The sequence below is a fragment of the Pantherophis guttatus genome, chromosome 1, assembly GCF_059756535.1.
Source record: "Pantherophis guttatus breed Tessera chromosome 1, ASM5975653v1, whole genome shotgun sequence".
Lineage (NCBI taxonomy): Eukaryota > Metazoa > Chordata > Lepidosauria > Squamata > Colubridae > Pantherophis > Pantherophis guttatus.
Genome location: NC_142063.1, coordinates 2,739,823 through 2,756,904, shown reverse-complemented (window position 1 = coordinate 2,756,904; position 17,082 = coordinate 2,739,823). Strand labels below are relative to the sequence as shown.

The 17,082-nt window shown below is 47.9% G+C and overlaps 1 protein-coding gene across 1 annotated transcript in view; it reads left to right on the top strand.

Moving 5' to 3' along the window:
- The first annotated feature begins 217 nt into the window (after positions 1–217).
- Positions 218–17,082, top strand: part of PCSK4 (proprotein convertase subtilisin/kexin type 4) — a 43,670-nt gene continuing 26,805 nt past the window's right edge. The window contains exons 1-7 of the mRNA XM_087893827.1: positions 218–603; positions 2,927–3,031; positions 7,280–7,375; positions 9,419–9,547; positions 11,863–11,939; positions 13,196–13,284; positions 15,518–15,690. Coding sequence (XP_087749953.1) covers positions 454–603; positions 2,927–3,031; positions 7,280–7,375; positions 9,419–9,547; positions 11,863–11,939; positions 13,196–13,284; positions 15,518–15,690 — 819 coding nt within the window. The 5' untranslated portion in view covers positions 218–453. The remainder of the gene's footprint in view (positions 604–2,926; positions 3,032–7,279; positions 7,376–9,418; positions 9,548–11,862; positions 11,940–13,195; positions 13,285–15,517; positions 15,691–17,082) is intronic.

Here is a 17,082-nt window from a genome sequence, read left to right as displayed (position 1 = left end):
TCCATTTAAATGAAAGTCTTACAAAATGGTAATAAAATGGCCTTACCTTGTTAGAACCCTTCGGTTTTTAGTAGATAACAGGGAAAAAATAATAATAATCCCTTTAATTAACCCTGGTGCTATCACAGAGGTATCTTTCAGCAGAAACCACAACTCCCAAGAGCCTTTGCGGCCAACCCTCATTTCCCCCCCCCCACTCAGCGCCACCTGGCCCGATAATCCCCAATCTCCCGCCTTGGCTTCCCGTCGCCATGGCAACCAGGCTCCTCCGAACACATGGAGCGCGCCCAGCCGCTCAGGGTCTCCCGGGGGCGGTCGTGGAGTGCAAATCGAGGCCCAGGCTTCGAAGGGGCCCTAGGCCGCGTTCATGTATAAGGGGGCAGGGCTCTCGCCCGTTCTCCGCCGGCTCGTCCCGTGGCGTTTGAGCGGAGGAGGGCGGGAGCGGCCGCAGAAATGGGCGTCTGGATGCTGCTGCTGCTGCTCTGCTGTGGAGCCTCCAGCGCCGCGAGCATCTACCTGAGCAGCTGGGCCGTGCTCGTCCCTAGCGGCGCCCAAGAGGCCCAGCGCCTGGCCCGCAGGCACGGGCTGCTCTACCTGGGCCAGGTGCGTCGCCGCCTTTCCTCCTCCTGGGCCTGCTTGAGGCGGCGAGGTAGCCTCTGAGCATACGCAGAGCGCCTTTGCAAGGAAAAACAACAACAACAACAACAACAACCCAGCCTTTCCCCTCTTCCCCCCCCCCCGCCTCACCTTGCCTCACCTTTTCTCTGGCAGGGGGTTGCGTGGGTGGGTAGACTGCCACTGCACTTGGAGGTTCCATCAAATGGACATGGCTGGGTGGGGGTGAGGCATTTCTTAGGCGTCTGAGAAGGCCCTGGGTTCGTATTTGGCACCAGAGGGACATTATCAGCCCCCCTCCCCGTCCTTGGGGTGCCCCCCCCCCCCGGCGCCAGCACTCAGATACACTGCTCCTGAACATGGAGGCTCCACTTAGTCAGGACAGCTACCAGCCCAGGGTTGGCCCTCTGCCTCTTGATTCTCTCTGTGGTGTCTTCCCCCACGGTTTGGGGGGGGAAAAAATCCTGTTGCATCTTCAATTATTGGACTTTAAAAGGGGTTTTATTTTTATTTTATTTTGTTCTATGGGGGGTGGATGCTTTAAAAGGAAGCTTTGGAGAGAAGGGAGAAAAGGTGCGTTGGGGTGGGGAGCTTGAACCCCCGTTTCCAGCCTTCGTGGTGGAGTTGGGGGGGCTGTTTTGAAGTTGGTGCAGGGGGGCCTTTTCTAAAGCGCGGGACCCCCAGAATGAAGACCCCAACCCGATCTTGCAACCAGGCAGAAAAGCAAATTTTGCAGGAATTCCTTGCTGCATATAGAGCCTGTTGGGGTGTATATATATATATATATTTATTTATTTATATATATATATATATATATCACATTTTTTTCCTGCTCTCTATTGGCTCTGGTTTGCATCTCTTCTGGGAGGCTGAAGGAGCCTTGGTAGTACAGTGGTCTAAAGCACCCTGTTATTAAGACCAGCTGCCTGCAATTACTGCAGGTTCGAATCTCGCCAGGCTCAAGGTTGACTCAGCCTTCCATCCTTTCTAAGGTAGGTAAAGTGAGGACCCAGATTGTGGGGGCAATAAGCTGACTTTGTATAAATATACAAAAGGATGAAGGCTATTGCTGAGGACATTGTAAGCCGCCTTGAGTCTCCGGAGAAGGGCGGCATATAAATCAAATTTTAAAAAATAATAATAATAAAAAAAAGGAGCAAGGAAAGAGCGTGCTGGAAAAGAAAAATACTGCTTTTTTGGGGGGGGGAGAGAGAAAAGGGGAGACAAGGGGAAAGGGGGGAGTTCCCCTCATGGGTTTAGACCCTACTTTTTGTAAAAAAAAAAAAAAAAAAAGGCTTGGGGTAAGATGAAATCACCTGCTAAAGTTAAAGTTATGAAGCCATCATCCCCCTGGAGCAGAGTGATTATGGATCTTGGGGGTGGGGGGGTAGTATGGTGGTCTGCAGAGAATAGGGGTGTGGACCCCAGGAAATTAGGGGTCCCCTGGCGAGGGGAGGTTTCCTGTGTCTGGGGCGTTACTGGAGGGGAAATTCTGAAAAAATCTGAAAGATGCCAATGCAGCAAACGTTTTTTATTTTATTATTCTTTTTTGGTTCCTCACACAATCAGCCAGGTATTCAGACTGGCTTTGTCCTTTCTGTCTCCCTGTTGAGTCCTATATTCTTTTATTGCTTTATTAAATTTATTGGCTGCCCATCCTTTTATTCCGAGAGGGTGAGAACCGAGTCTTGCAATGCAGAGGTCTTGCGTCATTTCTATTAAACCATTTGTTCCCTCTCTTCCTCTTCCTTTTGAAAAACCGGGCTAGCTCCTTCTTAATCAGATCGATGGGGATCTATTTTGAAGGTATGCAATCAGGCCTGGGAAAACAGATCAAGAGGGAGAGGGTTTCCAAGGCAGAGTGGAGAGGAGGAGACCGATCCCAAGTGATTTTGTGATCTGTGCTTATTTTGCAGAAAAGGTGGGTTTGCAAATTCAAAAGAACCAACTACCTGGAATGAATGGAAGTGCTGGGTGGGAGGGGGGAGGAAAAGCAGAGGATTGAGAAGAAGTTGCCCCATGAAATATTTTAATTTTGCCGAGATGTCAGTACTTTTTTGGTTGGAATCGGGCCGTTTTTTTTTAGTACCTGCAACTTTTTGTAACTTTAAGATAAGTGGATTTCAACTCCCAGAATTCAAAGCAAAGCTGGCTGGGGAATTCTGGGAATTGAAGTCCACTATCTTAAAGTAGCCAAGGTTGAGAAAAGGTAGAGGCGCCTTTTAGCTGAGTTCTTCCTCCATCTCTGTTCTTTTGGTGTTTCGAGGGTGGGTCGAAAGCTTGGATAACGTTTTGCCCTTCTGCGTTGCAGGTGATTGCAGGGGAGCCCTACTTCCACCTGAAACACAGGGGCATGGCTCAGAAATCTTCAACCAGGCACCGGGGGTGGCATCTCCGCCTGAAAAGAGACCCTCAGGTAAGCCCATAGGCAGAGGGGCTCCTGAAGGCTCTCTAGTCTGACTTCACTTGCACAACACTTAAACCACATTGGACTGCTCTGGCTAATCGCACCTTCAGAGTTTGCCCTCTTGAACCTTTCTGCAATGGACAGTCTTGAAAAATGCAACCGTACCTGTCTTCCTACCCCCCACCTGTTTCTCATAGCACTCAACTCCAAGTGACACACCTGTTTTCTTCAACTTTTCATTGTGTGTGTGTGTGTTTCCCCAATCCTGCACTGCCCATCCTCTCCCCTTCCCTTCTGTCTATCTCTTTCTTTACCTCTTTGGATGCTGGCAATATACCTTAAAGATGGCCTGTTCTTTCATGGTCTGTTTATAGGTTGTCAGAGGCAAAATAGAATAGAATATTCTTTATTGGCCAAGTGTGATTGGACACACAAGGAATTTGTCTCCGGTGCGTAAGCTCTCAGTGTACATACAAACTGTAGGTTGTCATGATCAATCATGATCATAGTCATCGTAAAAAAAAAGAAAAGAGCCTTGGTAGTACAGTGGTTTAATGCACCCTGTTATTAAGAACAGCTGCCTGCAATTTCTGCAAGTTCGAATCTCACCAGGCTCAAGGTTGACTCAGCCTTCCATCCTTTCTAAGGTAGGTGAAATGAGGACCCAGTTTGTGGGGGCAATAAGCTGACTTTGTATAAATATACAAAAAGGATGAAGGCTATTGCTTAACGCATTGTAAGCCGCCCTGAGTCTCCGGAGAAGGGCGGCATATAAATCAAATTTTAAAAAAAATGCATTCATCATAAATCATAAGATACAACACTTAGTGCTAGTCATAGGGTACTAAATAAGCAATCAACAAAAAATCATATACTAGGATACTAAATAAAACAATATGTAAATCATAAGATAACAAACAACAAAGGTACAGTCAAAAGAAGATAAGGAGATGAGGCTCTGAAGCTGAAGAAGCTTTTTGGATGAGAAGCAGAACGTCTTCAAAGAAAAACCGGAAAGTCCAGTTGCCTCTTGAACAAGCCCCTTTGGGATATGCTCAGTTTAGGAAGATCCTAACAAACAAGGAATGCCTCTCTGTCTGGACCCTGTACGTCTATATAGACTGAGTTGCCGTGCTATGGGCACAGAGAGTCCCATAAAATATAATTTTATCTTGCAAAACACACATAGTTGCTTATCCTGCTAACCACAGCCCTGGGCAGTGCACGAAACTAATCATTGAATCCTAGGACTGGAAGGGACCTCGGAGGTCTTCTAGTCCCATCCCCTGGTCAAGGCAGGAATCCTTATCCCATCCCAGAGAAATGGCTGTCCAATCTTTTCTTAAAAACTCCAAGGATGCAACACCCACAAGTCTGGTAGGGAAACCGTTCTTTTGATTAATTGTTCTGTCAGGAAATTTCTCCTTACTTCTAGGTTCTTGCTCCTTACTTCTAGGTTCTTACTCCTTACTACTAGGTCCTTACTTCTTACTTCTAGGTTCTTACTCCTTACTTAGAGGTTCTTACTCCTTACTTAGAGGTTCTTACTCCTTACTTAGAGGTTCTTACTTCTAGGTTCTTACTCCTTACTTCTAGGTCCTTACTCCTTTTAGGTCCTTACTCCTTACTTCTAGGTTCTTATTCCTTACTTCTAGGTTCTTACTCCTTACTTCTAGGTTCTTACTCCTTACTTCAAGGTTCTTACTTCTAGGTTCTTACTCCTTACTTCTAGGTCCTTACTCCTTTTAGGTTCTTACTCCTTACTTCTAGGTTCTTACTCCTTACTTCTAGGTTCTTACTCCTTACTTCTAGGTTCTTACTTCTTCTAGGTTCTTACTCCTTACTTCGAGGTTCTTACTTCTAGGTTCTTACTCCTTACTTCTAGGTCCTTACTCCTTTTAGGTTCTTACTCCTTACTTCTAGGTTCTTACTCCTTATTTCTAGGTTCTTACTCCTTTTAGGTTCTTACTCCTTACTTCTAGGTTCTTACTCCTTACTTCGAGGTTCTTACTCCTTACTTCGAGATTCTTACTTCTAGGTTCTTACTCCTTACTTCTAGGTCCTTACTCCTTTTAGGTTCTTACTCCTTACTTCTAGGTTCTTACTCCTTACTTCTAGGTTCTTACTCCTTACTTCTAGGTTTTTACTTCTTCTAGGTTCTTACTCCTTACTTCGAGGTTCTTACTTCTAGGTTCTTACTCCTTACTTCGAGGTCCTTACTCCTTTTAGGTCCTTACTCCTTACTTCTAGGTTCTTATTCTTACTCCTTATTTCTAGGTTCTTACTCCTTTTAAGTTCTTACTCCTTACTTCTAGGTTCTTACTCCTTACTTCGAGGTTCTTACTCCTTACTTCGAGATTCTTACTTCTAGGTTCTTACTCCTTACTTCTAGGTCCTTACTCCTTTTAGGTTCTTACTCCTTACTTCTAGGTTCTTACTCCTTACTTCTAGGTTCTTACTCCTTACTTCTAGGTTCTTACTCCTTACTTCTAGGTTCTTACTCCTTACTTCTAGGTTCTTACTTCTTCTAGGTTCTTACTCCTTACTTCTAGGTTCTTACTCCTTACTCCTAGGCTCTAGGAAGGGGGTCGATTTATTTTCCAAAGCACCTGAAGGCCGGACAAGAAGCAACGGATGGAAATTAATCAAGGACAGAAGCAACCTGGAATTAAGGAGAAACTTCCTAACAGTGAGTGCAATTAACCAGTGGAACAGCTTGCCACCAGAAATTGTAGGTGCTCCATCACTGGAGGTTTTTTATGAAGAGACTGGACAGCTACTTATCTGAACAGGTATACGATCTCCTGCTTGAGGAGGGGGCTGGACTAAGAGACCAGCCCTTCCAGCTCTATTCTGATTCGAGGTTGTTTCTCTCCTTGATTGGTATGCATCTGTTGCCCTCTGGTGCTCTTTTTTGTGACAAACCCTCCAATATTGCAAGACCGATATCATGCCACCCCTTATGACTTTTCCTCACTAGGCTAAACCTACCTAGTTCTCTTAGCCATTTGTCATACAATTTAGCCTCCATCTTTGTGGCTCTTCTCTGAACTCTTTTCCACAGCCTCGCTCGGCGTGTATCCCTTCCATCTCAATAAATCTGGTTAAAGAAAGCTTTGCAAGAGCAAGGGTGGGGGTGGGGGTGGGGGAATCATGGTTCCTTTTTAGGGGATAGCCAAAGAATTGCACAGCCCAAGACATTGTAGGAAGTTAACCCCCGCCCCTCTCCTAGGAAAATGAGATATTTTAGGAAATATTAAAAGGGCAGAATATTTCCCCTAAAAGGGAGGCAGAAACTCAGCCCCCCTCCTTCTCCCCGCCACCTTTGTCAATGGGCCATTAAGGCCTGGGGCAGTCTATTCTGCATAAGAAAGATCTCCATCCTTCAGTCAAAGCCATAGTAGGAATTGCCCAAAGCCCTTTCATTACATCATCACCCAGCAAGGCTCAACCAAGCCTGGGACACAGACAACCTACAGAGTTACCCCTGCATGGCCCTATGGGAGTCTGGCAACCAATCAGAACACAAGCTCAATTTTTTTATTTTTTATTTTAATTTGATTTATATGCCGCCCTTCTCCGGAGACTCAGGGCGGCTTACAGTGCGCTAAGCAATAGCCTTCATCCTTTTGTATATTTTATACAAAGTCAGCTTATTGCCCCCACAAACTGGGTCCTCAATTTACCTACCTTAGAAAGGATGGAAGGTTGAGTCAACCTTGAGCCTGGCGAGATTCGAACTTACCTTAATTGCAGACAGCTGGTGTTAAATTACAGTGCCTTTGTCTGCTGAGCTATCCAGGCTCTGGAGGCTCAAAAGCTTAAGAGAGGGCATAAAACCCAGGCACTCTCAGCATCTCATCCCCTTTTTCGCTCAGGACTTCAAAAAAAAACCACGTGGTCCTGTCCACCATTAAACCATCTTTTCAAGCAGTCTCCCTGTTTCCAGTGTGTTTCTCCTCACTTGGAACCGAACCCAGACGGACATTTCTTCCAACAATTAAACAGACCCAGATTTTCTGAACCGTGTGTCCTTTTCTCAGACGTTGTGAAAGAAGTGATAGGAGTGTCGGACAAATAGAGACTTGCCACGGTGGCTGGACATCCCAGCCTGCCTGACAGATAGAAATCTGATCCCAACAAGATGGGGAATCTACTGTCCGCATTCCCGCTGGTCCCAAAAGAAACAACTTGGGGCTGTGGGTGGAACAAAACAGATCGTTTACTTTGGTTTAACCTCCGTGGTTTTGGCTCTAGATCCCGTGGTTTGAACAGCAGGCGCTGAAGAGGCGGACAAAGAGAACGGCCACGATTGTCCCCACCGATCCGTGGTTCCATAAGCAGTGGTACATGGTGAGTGGGGCAAGAAAGCGGGAGGATTGGACCCTGCTTCCCCACCCCTCCCCACTCCTTTCTAAGGCTGGGAAGACCTCGTGGGGCCCTTGGCGCTCTCTTGTTTTCTTGCAAGCGTTTCCTTACCCAACTACGTAACATCATCAGTGTGAGAAGGGAGTGGGGTTTGTGGGGAGGAGAGAGGAGGACTTTAGGGTTCTTGGTTGCTCTCGCAGTGGGGTTGTTTTGTACAGATATTTCATTACCCTGTTAGACAACATCTTCAGTGCTAAAAGATAGTGGGGTTGGGGAGGAGGAGGAGGAGGAGGAGGAGGAAGAGTAATGACTGTGGGCTCCTTGATGATCTCATTTCATTACCCAACTAGGGAACATCATCAGTGCACGTGGTAATGAAACCTCTGCAAGAAAACAACCAGCCTCAGAGAGCGCCCAGGATCCCACAGTCATTGTCTTTTTTAAAAAAATTGATTTATATGCCGCCCTTCTCCGGAGACTCAGGGCGGCTTACAATGCGTTAAGCAATAGCCTTCATCCTTTTGTATATATTTATACAAAGTCAGCTTATTGCCCCCACAATCTGGGTCCTCATTTTACCTACCTTAGAAAGGATGGAAGGCTGAGTCAACCTTGAGCCTGGTGGGATTCAAACTTACAGTAATTGCAGGCAGCTGGTGTTAATAACAGTGCTTTAGTCTGCTGCACTACCAGGTCTTCCTGCTCCTCCTCCTGCTGGTCCTGCTGCTCTTCCTCTTCCTGCTCCTCCTCCTCCTCCCCCCTTCTCTGCCATTCCTTAAGCCACACTCTGTCAATGTTATCTAGTTAAATCATGATGTTACCTCTCAAGCCATTCGGAGGATCCCCGGATGGCAGCGCAGGCTGTCTAGAGGCGTAGGCAGCGGAGGGCAAGTGGCCAGCCCGGCCCTCGAGCTCCCAGGGCACCGGAATCCCACAGCCCACCCTAGTCCCGCTTCCCTGAGCAGCTGCCCGGCTGCGCTTACCTCCTGGAGGCTGGCGCTGCTGTACTCATTTTCCTTGATCAGGTTGCTCATGGTGTGTGCGGGAGGGCGAAGGGTGTGGGTTAGAGGGAGGCCCACTCCCTCTCCATGCGAGGAGACCAAGCTTTGTAACCAAAGCATCCTCAGTGATAGGATGGGAAACCACCAGGAGAGGTCAGGAGGAGGGGACAAGGGGATGGCAAAAGGCAGCAGGGCTGCTGGTGGCCAAGTGCTAAGGCAGGGCTTCCCTTAGACCCTCCCTCCCTCTCATTATAACCTTCCTTCCTTCCTTCCTTCCTTCCTTCCTTCCTTCCTTCCTTCCTTCCTTCCTTCCTTCCTTCCTCCCTCCCTCCCTCCCTCCCTCCCTCCCTCCCTCCCTCCTTCCCTCTCTCTCTCTCCCTCCCTCCTTCCTTCCTTCCTTCTTTCCTTCTTTCCTTCTTTCATTTTCTTCTTTTTCCTTCCCTCTTCATTTTCCTTTCTTCCTTCCTCCTTCCCCTCTCTTCTTTGTGGGAGCCCCTCAAATATCGGAAGACTGCTATCATGTCACCCCTGGTCCTTCTTTTTCATCAAACTAGATATTCTCAATTCCAGCAACCTTTTTTTTAATATATATTTTTATATAACTGGTTCATATTTATGACGGTTACAGCAACCCGGAGTCATATTTGATTCCCTTTCACGACCTTCTGCCAAGCAGTGGGGAAACCAGATTCACTTAACAACCGTGTTACTAATTTAACGACTGCAGTGATTCACTTAACAAATGCGGCAAAAAATATATATATCGTAAAACGGGGTAAAACTCAAATTAACAAATTTCTCACTAGGCAGCATAAATTTTGGGCTCAGTTGTAGTTGTAAGTTGAGGACTTGCCCGTATAGGTTTGAGCAACCCGTCTCCTGGACCAGAACTTAAAAAGTGTCGTCCTGATTCTTTGAGCTCGAGCTTTAGGGGGGGTCCTTGAAAGGATCGCTGAGGTCCAAAGCCCATCCTCGGATCTCAATTCCCTGCACCGCGTAGCCCTCAGCCTTATCTTTTCCATCGTAGAACAACGATATCACTCCAGACCTCAACGTCCTCACCCCATGGAGCCAGGGCTACACTGGCTTAGGTGTGGTGGTGAGCATTTTGGACGATGGGGTGGAGAAGAACCATCCTGACCTTGAGGCGAACTACGTGAGTACATCCCTACCTGGTGGAGGGGGAGGGAGGAAAGCCACAGGGAGGTGGAAATGATCTCGATGCCGCCTTTATCTGACTGCAGGCCATCAGGTGTGCCGGGGGGGGGGAGGGAGGGGGGAGGGATCTTTCCAGGAGTTGTGGACAGGCTGATTGCAAATTCTGGCAGGCCTAAGATGAAGGGCGGCATGCACTGAACTGAAGGCCTGCCTACCAGGAAAGATGGGAACTAAAAAGAATGAAAACACATCAAGGAAGCCCTTGGAATGTGTGGCTTTCCCAAGTGGGCCTTCCTCAAATCTCAAAAAAAAACAAAAAAAAAAACCCACCTACAGGAGTTCCTTCATAACAGACAACGAAGAGGATAATAAAACGAAGCAACGTTGTCACTCCATACATTGCAGGAATATTGGGAAAAGCTCAGGAGGATCTTCAACCAACACAACATACCTGCACACTTCAAACCCAAGAATACACGAAGGCAGAAGAGGCCATCTGTGTCAAAATTGAACGTCCCTCTCTCAACAGAGGGGGAGGGATATGACATAATCTATCTCCACTCTACAACACGGTCCTTTCAACAGTTCCAAAAAGGCTCCACCTCCATTCGCATCACTCAGGTGACCCTAAAGACACAGACCAACCTCCAGGTGGCCTCAATGACTCTCTAAAAGGATGCAAATGACCAGCAGTTTGTTGGATGAGAAGCGAAATGTCTTCAAAGCCGCCTTGAGTCTTCGGAGAAAGGCGGCATACAAGTTGAACAAATAAAGAAAAACCAGAAAGTCCAGTTGCTTCTTGGAAAAGAAAGCACCTTTGGGACGACAAATGGGAAATAATCAAGCAGAGAAGCAGCCTAGAAGTAAGGTGAAATTTCCTGACAGTGAGAACGATTAAGCTGTTGTGGCTCCGTTACCTGAGCCTGTGTCATCGGCAGGAGAGGACTCCGAGAGTGAAGGAGAGGAGTTGGCAAGGCCTCCCTCTCCAGGACCCTCCTCTCTGGCAATGCCTTCGGTGTCCGCCGAAGGGCAAGAGATAGGGCCGGGGCCAAGCACGTCCACGCAGCCACAGATGGACAATGATGAGGGTAATGAGTCTTGGCTGGATCCACGCCAGCGGCGCAGAGATAAGCGCACGCAACAGAAGAAAAGGCGTGCCCGAGATTAGGCTGAGTCACTGGACCACACCCCACAGGGTATAAAAGGGAGCGTGGTGGCCAGTCAAACCTTGTGTCGAACAAAGCTGAAAGCTTCCACGCCATTCTGCATTGCCGGACTTTTTGCTATAGACTTTGCTGGATTATCTCTGGACTTGATTGACTCCGTAATTATTGAGCTGTTTCTTTTGATGTACCAGGAGTGGGGAGAAGTTATCTCTCCTCTTTGTAAAGAATAAACTCTTGGCAGGCAGCCACTAGGTTGTTGCCAAGTTCCGTTATCATAAGGAAAAGGATTTTGCCAGCTGGTTTGATCTTTAACTCTTGAACGTCTGTTGGTGTGTGTGCGTGTGGTTGGGGACAGAACATAAGCAATGGGACGGGAGTTGCTTCCAGAAATTGTGGGCTCTTCATCAGTGGGAGTCCCAAAGGTGCTTTTCCAAAAGGCAGCTGGACTTTTGTATTTTTTTGTTTTTTTTCCTGGAAGATGTTTCGCTTCTCGTCCAAGGAGATTCTTCCGTTCCGACTGCATGGTGGAGAATGGAAACCCGTTCATACTCCCACCCCATTGAAAAGGTTGTGTTCATCCCAAAAGTGCATAGCTGAATGTCTACGGAGATTCTCAACCATCCCAGGTCATGGTTGTCCCAAAGGGGCTTCCTTTCCGAAGGCAACTGGATTTTCTTACTTTTCTTTTTTTTTCTTTGAAAACATTTCGCTTCTCGTCCAAGGAGCTTCTTCGGTTCTGACTGCCTGGTGGCGGACGGAAGGATTTCTATTCCTTGCAGTCCTCTGGTCCTTGGCGCTCCTTCTGAGGATCTCTGAGGCCACTTGGAGGTTTCTCTGTGCTTTCAGGGTCCCCTCAGTGGGAACAAGGTCAGTTCTGGGAGTTGAAGGTCCACCCGTCTTTTGCTAAGGTTGAGAAATACTGCTCTATGTTTGAACCACCCGACTTCTCATTGGCCTCAACCCCAAGGGTCAGCCCCCCAACACCCCTTCCCCCCCCCCCAAAAAAGGGGGCTCCCAAATCTTTCTGGTCCTCTGTATTTATTTCTGTTTCTCCCAAAGTTCAAATGATAACAGTTTCCCCAAAAGCCTGTTTGGAGCCTGACTGGCCTTTCCTTCAGTCTGCAAATATGAAATTTCCTCCTTCCAGGATCCTCTGGCAAGTTACGACTTTAATGACAATGACCCAGACCCTCAGCCACGCTACAACAGGTGGAATGAGAACAGGTAGGGTTGGTTTTTTGGGGGGGGGGTGTTTGTGTGTGTGTGTGTGTGTGTGTGTGTGTCCAGTTGCCCACTATCTTGGAGCTGTCGACTTCCCATTTCTCCTGGCTGGCATGGAAAAGCTGAGAAAGTATTGTGAGAGTTGTAGTCTGGAGTCAGAGTTAGCTTGCCCTGCCCTTGGTTAGGAGACATTTCAGAATAATAGGATTGGAAGGGATTCTATGTGATCAACCAACCTTCCTTCCTTCCTTCCTTCCTTCCTTCCTTCCTTCCTTCCTTCCTTCCTTCCTTTCCTCCCCTTCTTTCTTTCTTTCTCTTTCTCTTTCTCTTCCTCTTCCTTCCCTTCCCTTCCCTTCCCTTCCTCTCTTCTCCTCTTCCCTTCTCTTCCGTTCCATTCCATTCCATTCCCTTTTCCTTTCCCTTTATTTATTTTATTTATTTTATTATTCATATTTCTATGCCGCCCACTCCCCGAAGACTCTGGGCGGCTTACACCAAAGACTAAAGTATACTAAATAGCATATTGCCCCCCAACAATCTGGGTCCTCATTTTACCCACCTCGGAAGGACGGAAGGCTGAGTCAACCTTGAGCCGGTGAGATTTGATCCGCTGATCTGCTGAACTAGCAGTCAGCTGAAGTAGCTGCAGCACTGCACTCTAACCACTGCGCCACCTCGGCTCCTTAACCCTTTCCTTTTCCCCTTTCCCTCCCCTCCCCTCCCCCTTTCCTATCCTATCCAATCCAATCCAGACAGTCACTTATCTAAAATAGTACAGGTTCTCCTGTTTGAGCAGGGGGCTGGACTAGAAGACCTCCCAGGTCCCTTCCAGCTCATTCGATTCTATTCTAATTGCAGTGGGTTCTCCAACTGATCCTACCATGTAGATGTACATATTCAGAGATAAGGGTCTGGATCTTCGGGGGGCCCCGTTTGCGGCCTGAAATGATCTCATCACAGATCTCTGATCTCTGTGACTCGAGAGAAATCAGCCTGGAGCTTTGCAGCAGGGAAGGAGCAGGATTTGGCCAGCTGAAAAACAAAAGACCTGCCACCCCCTCACGTTAAAAACGTGGAACGCCTTGGGTCCCAGAATTGTGGTTGCTCCCATTGCTGGAGGTTTTGAAGAAGAGATTAGACAGCCGTTGTCCCGAATGATAACAGGGGTCTCCTTCTTGAGCAAAGGGTTGGACTAGAAGACCTCCAAGGTCCCCTTTCTGCGATTCTGTTATTCTCTCTTTGGCCCTTTCTTCTTTCAGGCACGGAACACGCTGCGCAGGAGAGGTCGCCGCTGCCGCTAACAACCACGTCTGTGGAGCCGGTATCGCGTACGGGGCCAAAATTGGGGGTATGAGACCTCTCTGTGCTTTTAGAGTAGGCATGAGCTGTCAGGTGCGTCACAAGAGGGTCTGTTGTGGCCCGAACAAGGCCTGTGCAACTAGTAGCTGATTCAGACAGCAAGGAGGCTGGTGTGGTGCTGCGCCAGCAGCTTGTGCAGCTGGCACTCGAGTCAGACAGTAAGGAGGCTGGAGAAGATGTGGTGCCAGAGGCGGGGACTCAGCCAGGGCCTTCAGAACCTCCAGAAGCTCCCATAAGTGAAGAGGAAGAAGAGGAGGAGCCTCTTCTCAATTCACGGGTGCGCAGAGCTGCCAAAAGGCAGGAGTGGCTCCTCAGGAAGAGGTCTCCTCGAGAGTAAGGCGTGGGGCTAATTGGCCACTCCCTTAGCCTATTTAAGGAGGAACGCCGACTGAAGCAATTTGCAGGGAACAACTTCGTTCACATTCCTTCGCGTCTTGTCTTGCTTATCTAATCAGCTTCCTGCAAATTGCTTCTGGGCATTCTGCCAACCACAGTAAGCTTTCAGTTATTATTCTTTGAATTCTTGGCAGCTGTTAATGCAGTTAATTAACAGCCGTTGTTGTAAAAGACTGGTTTATTCAGTAAACTAAGGTTTGAACGGACTTGGTGTGTGCTGCGTTCTTTGGGGTCCGTAGCTGGGGCAGAACAAGGTCCCGGGGTGCGGGGGGAGGCTGGACACGGGTGGAAAATTCTGGGTCCGTGTGGAAAGTTCTGAATTCCTGTACCTGGAATCCATAACGCCAACGGGAATGGTTTACATGCCACGTACTTGCTGGCTGGGGGATCCTGGGAATTGAAGCCCACACAGGTTAAAAGTTTTAAAGATGTTGTGGACTTCAGTTCCCAGGGTCTTTGTCTGGCTGGGGGTTTGCCCCCTTTTACGACCTTCCTTGCCACCGTTGTTAAGTGTATCATTGTATTGTTAAATCACCCGGTTGTTAAGTGAATCTGGCATTCCCCACTGGTCAGGAGGTTGCAAAAGGGGGGACCATGTGACACCCCCCCCCGGGACACTACGACCGTCGTAAATACGAAGCAGTCGCCAAGCGCCTGAATTTTGATCACATGAGAAATGGTGAGGAAGGAAGGAAGGAAGGAAGGAAGGAAGGAAGGAAGGAAGGAAGATCTGTAGCACACCTTAGGAGATTTGTAGCATAGCTGGCTGGGGAATTCTGGGAGTTGAAGTTCACACAGCCTAAAGTTCTATGAATATGAAAGAAAGGAGAGAGAGAGAGAGAGAAAGAGAGAGGGAGGAAGGAAGGAAGGAAGGAAGGAAGGAAGGAAGGAAGGAAGGAAGGAAGGAAGATAGATCTGCAGCACACCTCAGGAGATTTGTAGCATAGCTGGCTGGGGAATCCTGGGAGTTGAGGTCCACACAGCTTAAAGTTCTATGAATGAATGAGTGAATGAATGAATGAACGAACGAACGAACGAACGAATGAATGAATGAATGAATGAATGAATGAATGAAACATCTGCGGTACACCTAGGAGATTTGTAGCATAGCTGGCTGGGGAATTCTGGGAGTTGAGGTCCACACAGCTTAAAGTTCTATGAATGAGTGAGTGAGTGAGTGAATGAATGAATCAATGAATCAATGAATCAATGAATCAATGAAACATCTGCGGTACACCTAGGAGATTTGTAGCATAGCTGGCTGGGGAATTCTGGGAGTTGAGGTCCACACAGCTTAAAGTTCTATGAATGAGTGAGTGAGTGAGTGAGTGAATGAATGAATCAATGAATCAATGAATCAATGAATCAATGAAACATCTGCGGTACACCTAGGAGATTTGTAGCATAGCTGGCTGGGGAATTCTGGGAGTTGAGGTGCACAGAGCTTAAAGTTCTATGAATGAGTGAGTGAATGAATGAGTGAGTGAATGAATGAATGAATGGAATGAATGAATGAATGAATGAATGAATGAATGAATGAATGAATGAATGAATGAATGAATGAAACATCTGCGGTACACCTAGGAGATTTGTAGCATAGCTGTCTGGGGAATTCTGGGAGTTGAAGTCCACACAGCTTAAAGTTCTAGGAAGGAAGGAAAGGGAGGAAGGAGAGAGGGAGGGAGGGAATGTAACATCTGCAACACATCTACCATTTGATTTTCCATTCTGAGCTTTGATAGCGTCTGAGAACAGAAGCCTGTCAGCCCAGACAAAGGAAGAACTTTGCCGAATGTCTCCTTCCTTCCTTCTTGTTCTCCTTCCAGGCGTGAGGATGCTGGATGGCGACGTGAACGATATCGTGGAGGCCCAGTCGTTGAGTCTCCAGCCACAGCACATCGACATCTACAGCGCCAGCTGGGGTCCCGAGGATGACGGGAAGACGGTGGACGGCCCGGGGGTCCTGGCCAGAGAGGCCTTTCACAAGGGGGTAGCCAATGTGAGAGTGGGGAGGGAGTCCCTGCGTTTGCCAGCCTCTGCTTTTGGGGGATGGAGGTGCCTCTGATCTGGAATGGGACAACTTGCCACGGCCGATTCGCCATAGAGCTCCGGTGGCAGAGTGGCGAGAATGCAGCATTGCAGGCTGACTCTGCCCACTGCCAGGAGTTCGATCCTGACCGGCTCCAGGTTGACTCAGCCTTCCGTCCTTCCAACGATGTTAAAATGAGGACCAAGATGCTTGGGGGCAAGAGGCTGACTCTGTAAACCACTTAGAGAGGGCTGTGAAGCGATATATAAATCTAAGTGCAGAGAGAGGGAGGGCCATGGTGGCACACTAGTTACAATGCAGCTTTGCAGGCTAACTCTGCCCACTGCCAGGAGTTTGATCCTGACCTGTTGAAAGTTGATTCAGGCTTCTGTCATTCACGGTTGGTAAAATGAGGACCCAGATTGTTGAGGGTGAGACTCTGTAAACCGCTTAGAGAGGCCTTTAATGCACTGTGAAGCGGTATATAAGTCTAAGTGCTAAGTGGGAAGGGAGGGAGGGAAAGAGGGAGAGAGGAAGGGAGGGAAAGAAGGAAGGAAGGGAAGGAAGGAAGGAAGCCATGGTGGTGCAGTTAGCCTGCAAGACTGCAGTTAGAATGCAGCCTTGCAGGCTAACTCTGCATTCCTGTCAGAGTGTCAGCAGTTCAATTCTCACCAGGCTCAAAGTTGACTCAGCCTTCTGTCCTTCCTTCCGAGGTGGGTAAAATGAGGGCCCAGATGGTTGGGGGCAACAGGCTGACTCTGTAGCCCTCTTAAAGAGGGCTGTAAAGCACTAAAAAGTGCTTTATATAAGTCTAGTGCTGCTGCTTTAGCCAACTCGCCATGGCTAACTTCCCCTGGGACAATTCAATAACTTTATTTAAAATGATTTTTAAAAATGTTTTACTTCTTGTCATCCCCATTTCATTTTGCCCCTCCTTTTGCATCCTTCCTTTCACGGTTCTATTCCACCGTTTCTTTGATATCACCTAACTTTTGTCCCGCGGCAAGTTGGCCGTAGGGAATTATCCCGTGGTCCGTTGACCATGGACCGTTGTTCTAGATCCGTCTGTTCGGCTGGATGAGGGCAGCACAAGTTCCCCGTATCTCCTTAAACTGGAACTGAACCCAGAGCGAACCCCAAGGGGCTCGAAAGTGCCATAAATATTGAAATTTAATCCCCTGGGTTTGTTGCAAACGGTAATAAAGTGTGAAAAAAAATGGCCGTTTTTCGGCGCCGTGGAAACTTGGGACGGTCACTAAATGAACCATTGTAAGTTGAGGACTTCCTGCATTCCTCTCCCCCAAGGGGAGAGCACCTACTATCTGGAATGAGCTCCCCCCAGAGATACGGAGGATCCCGGAT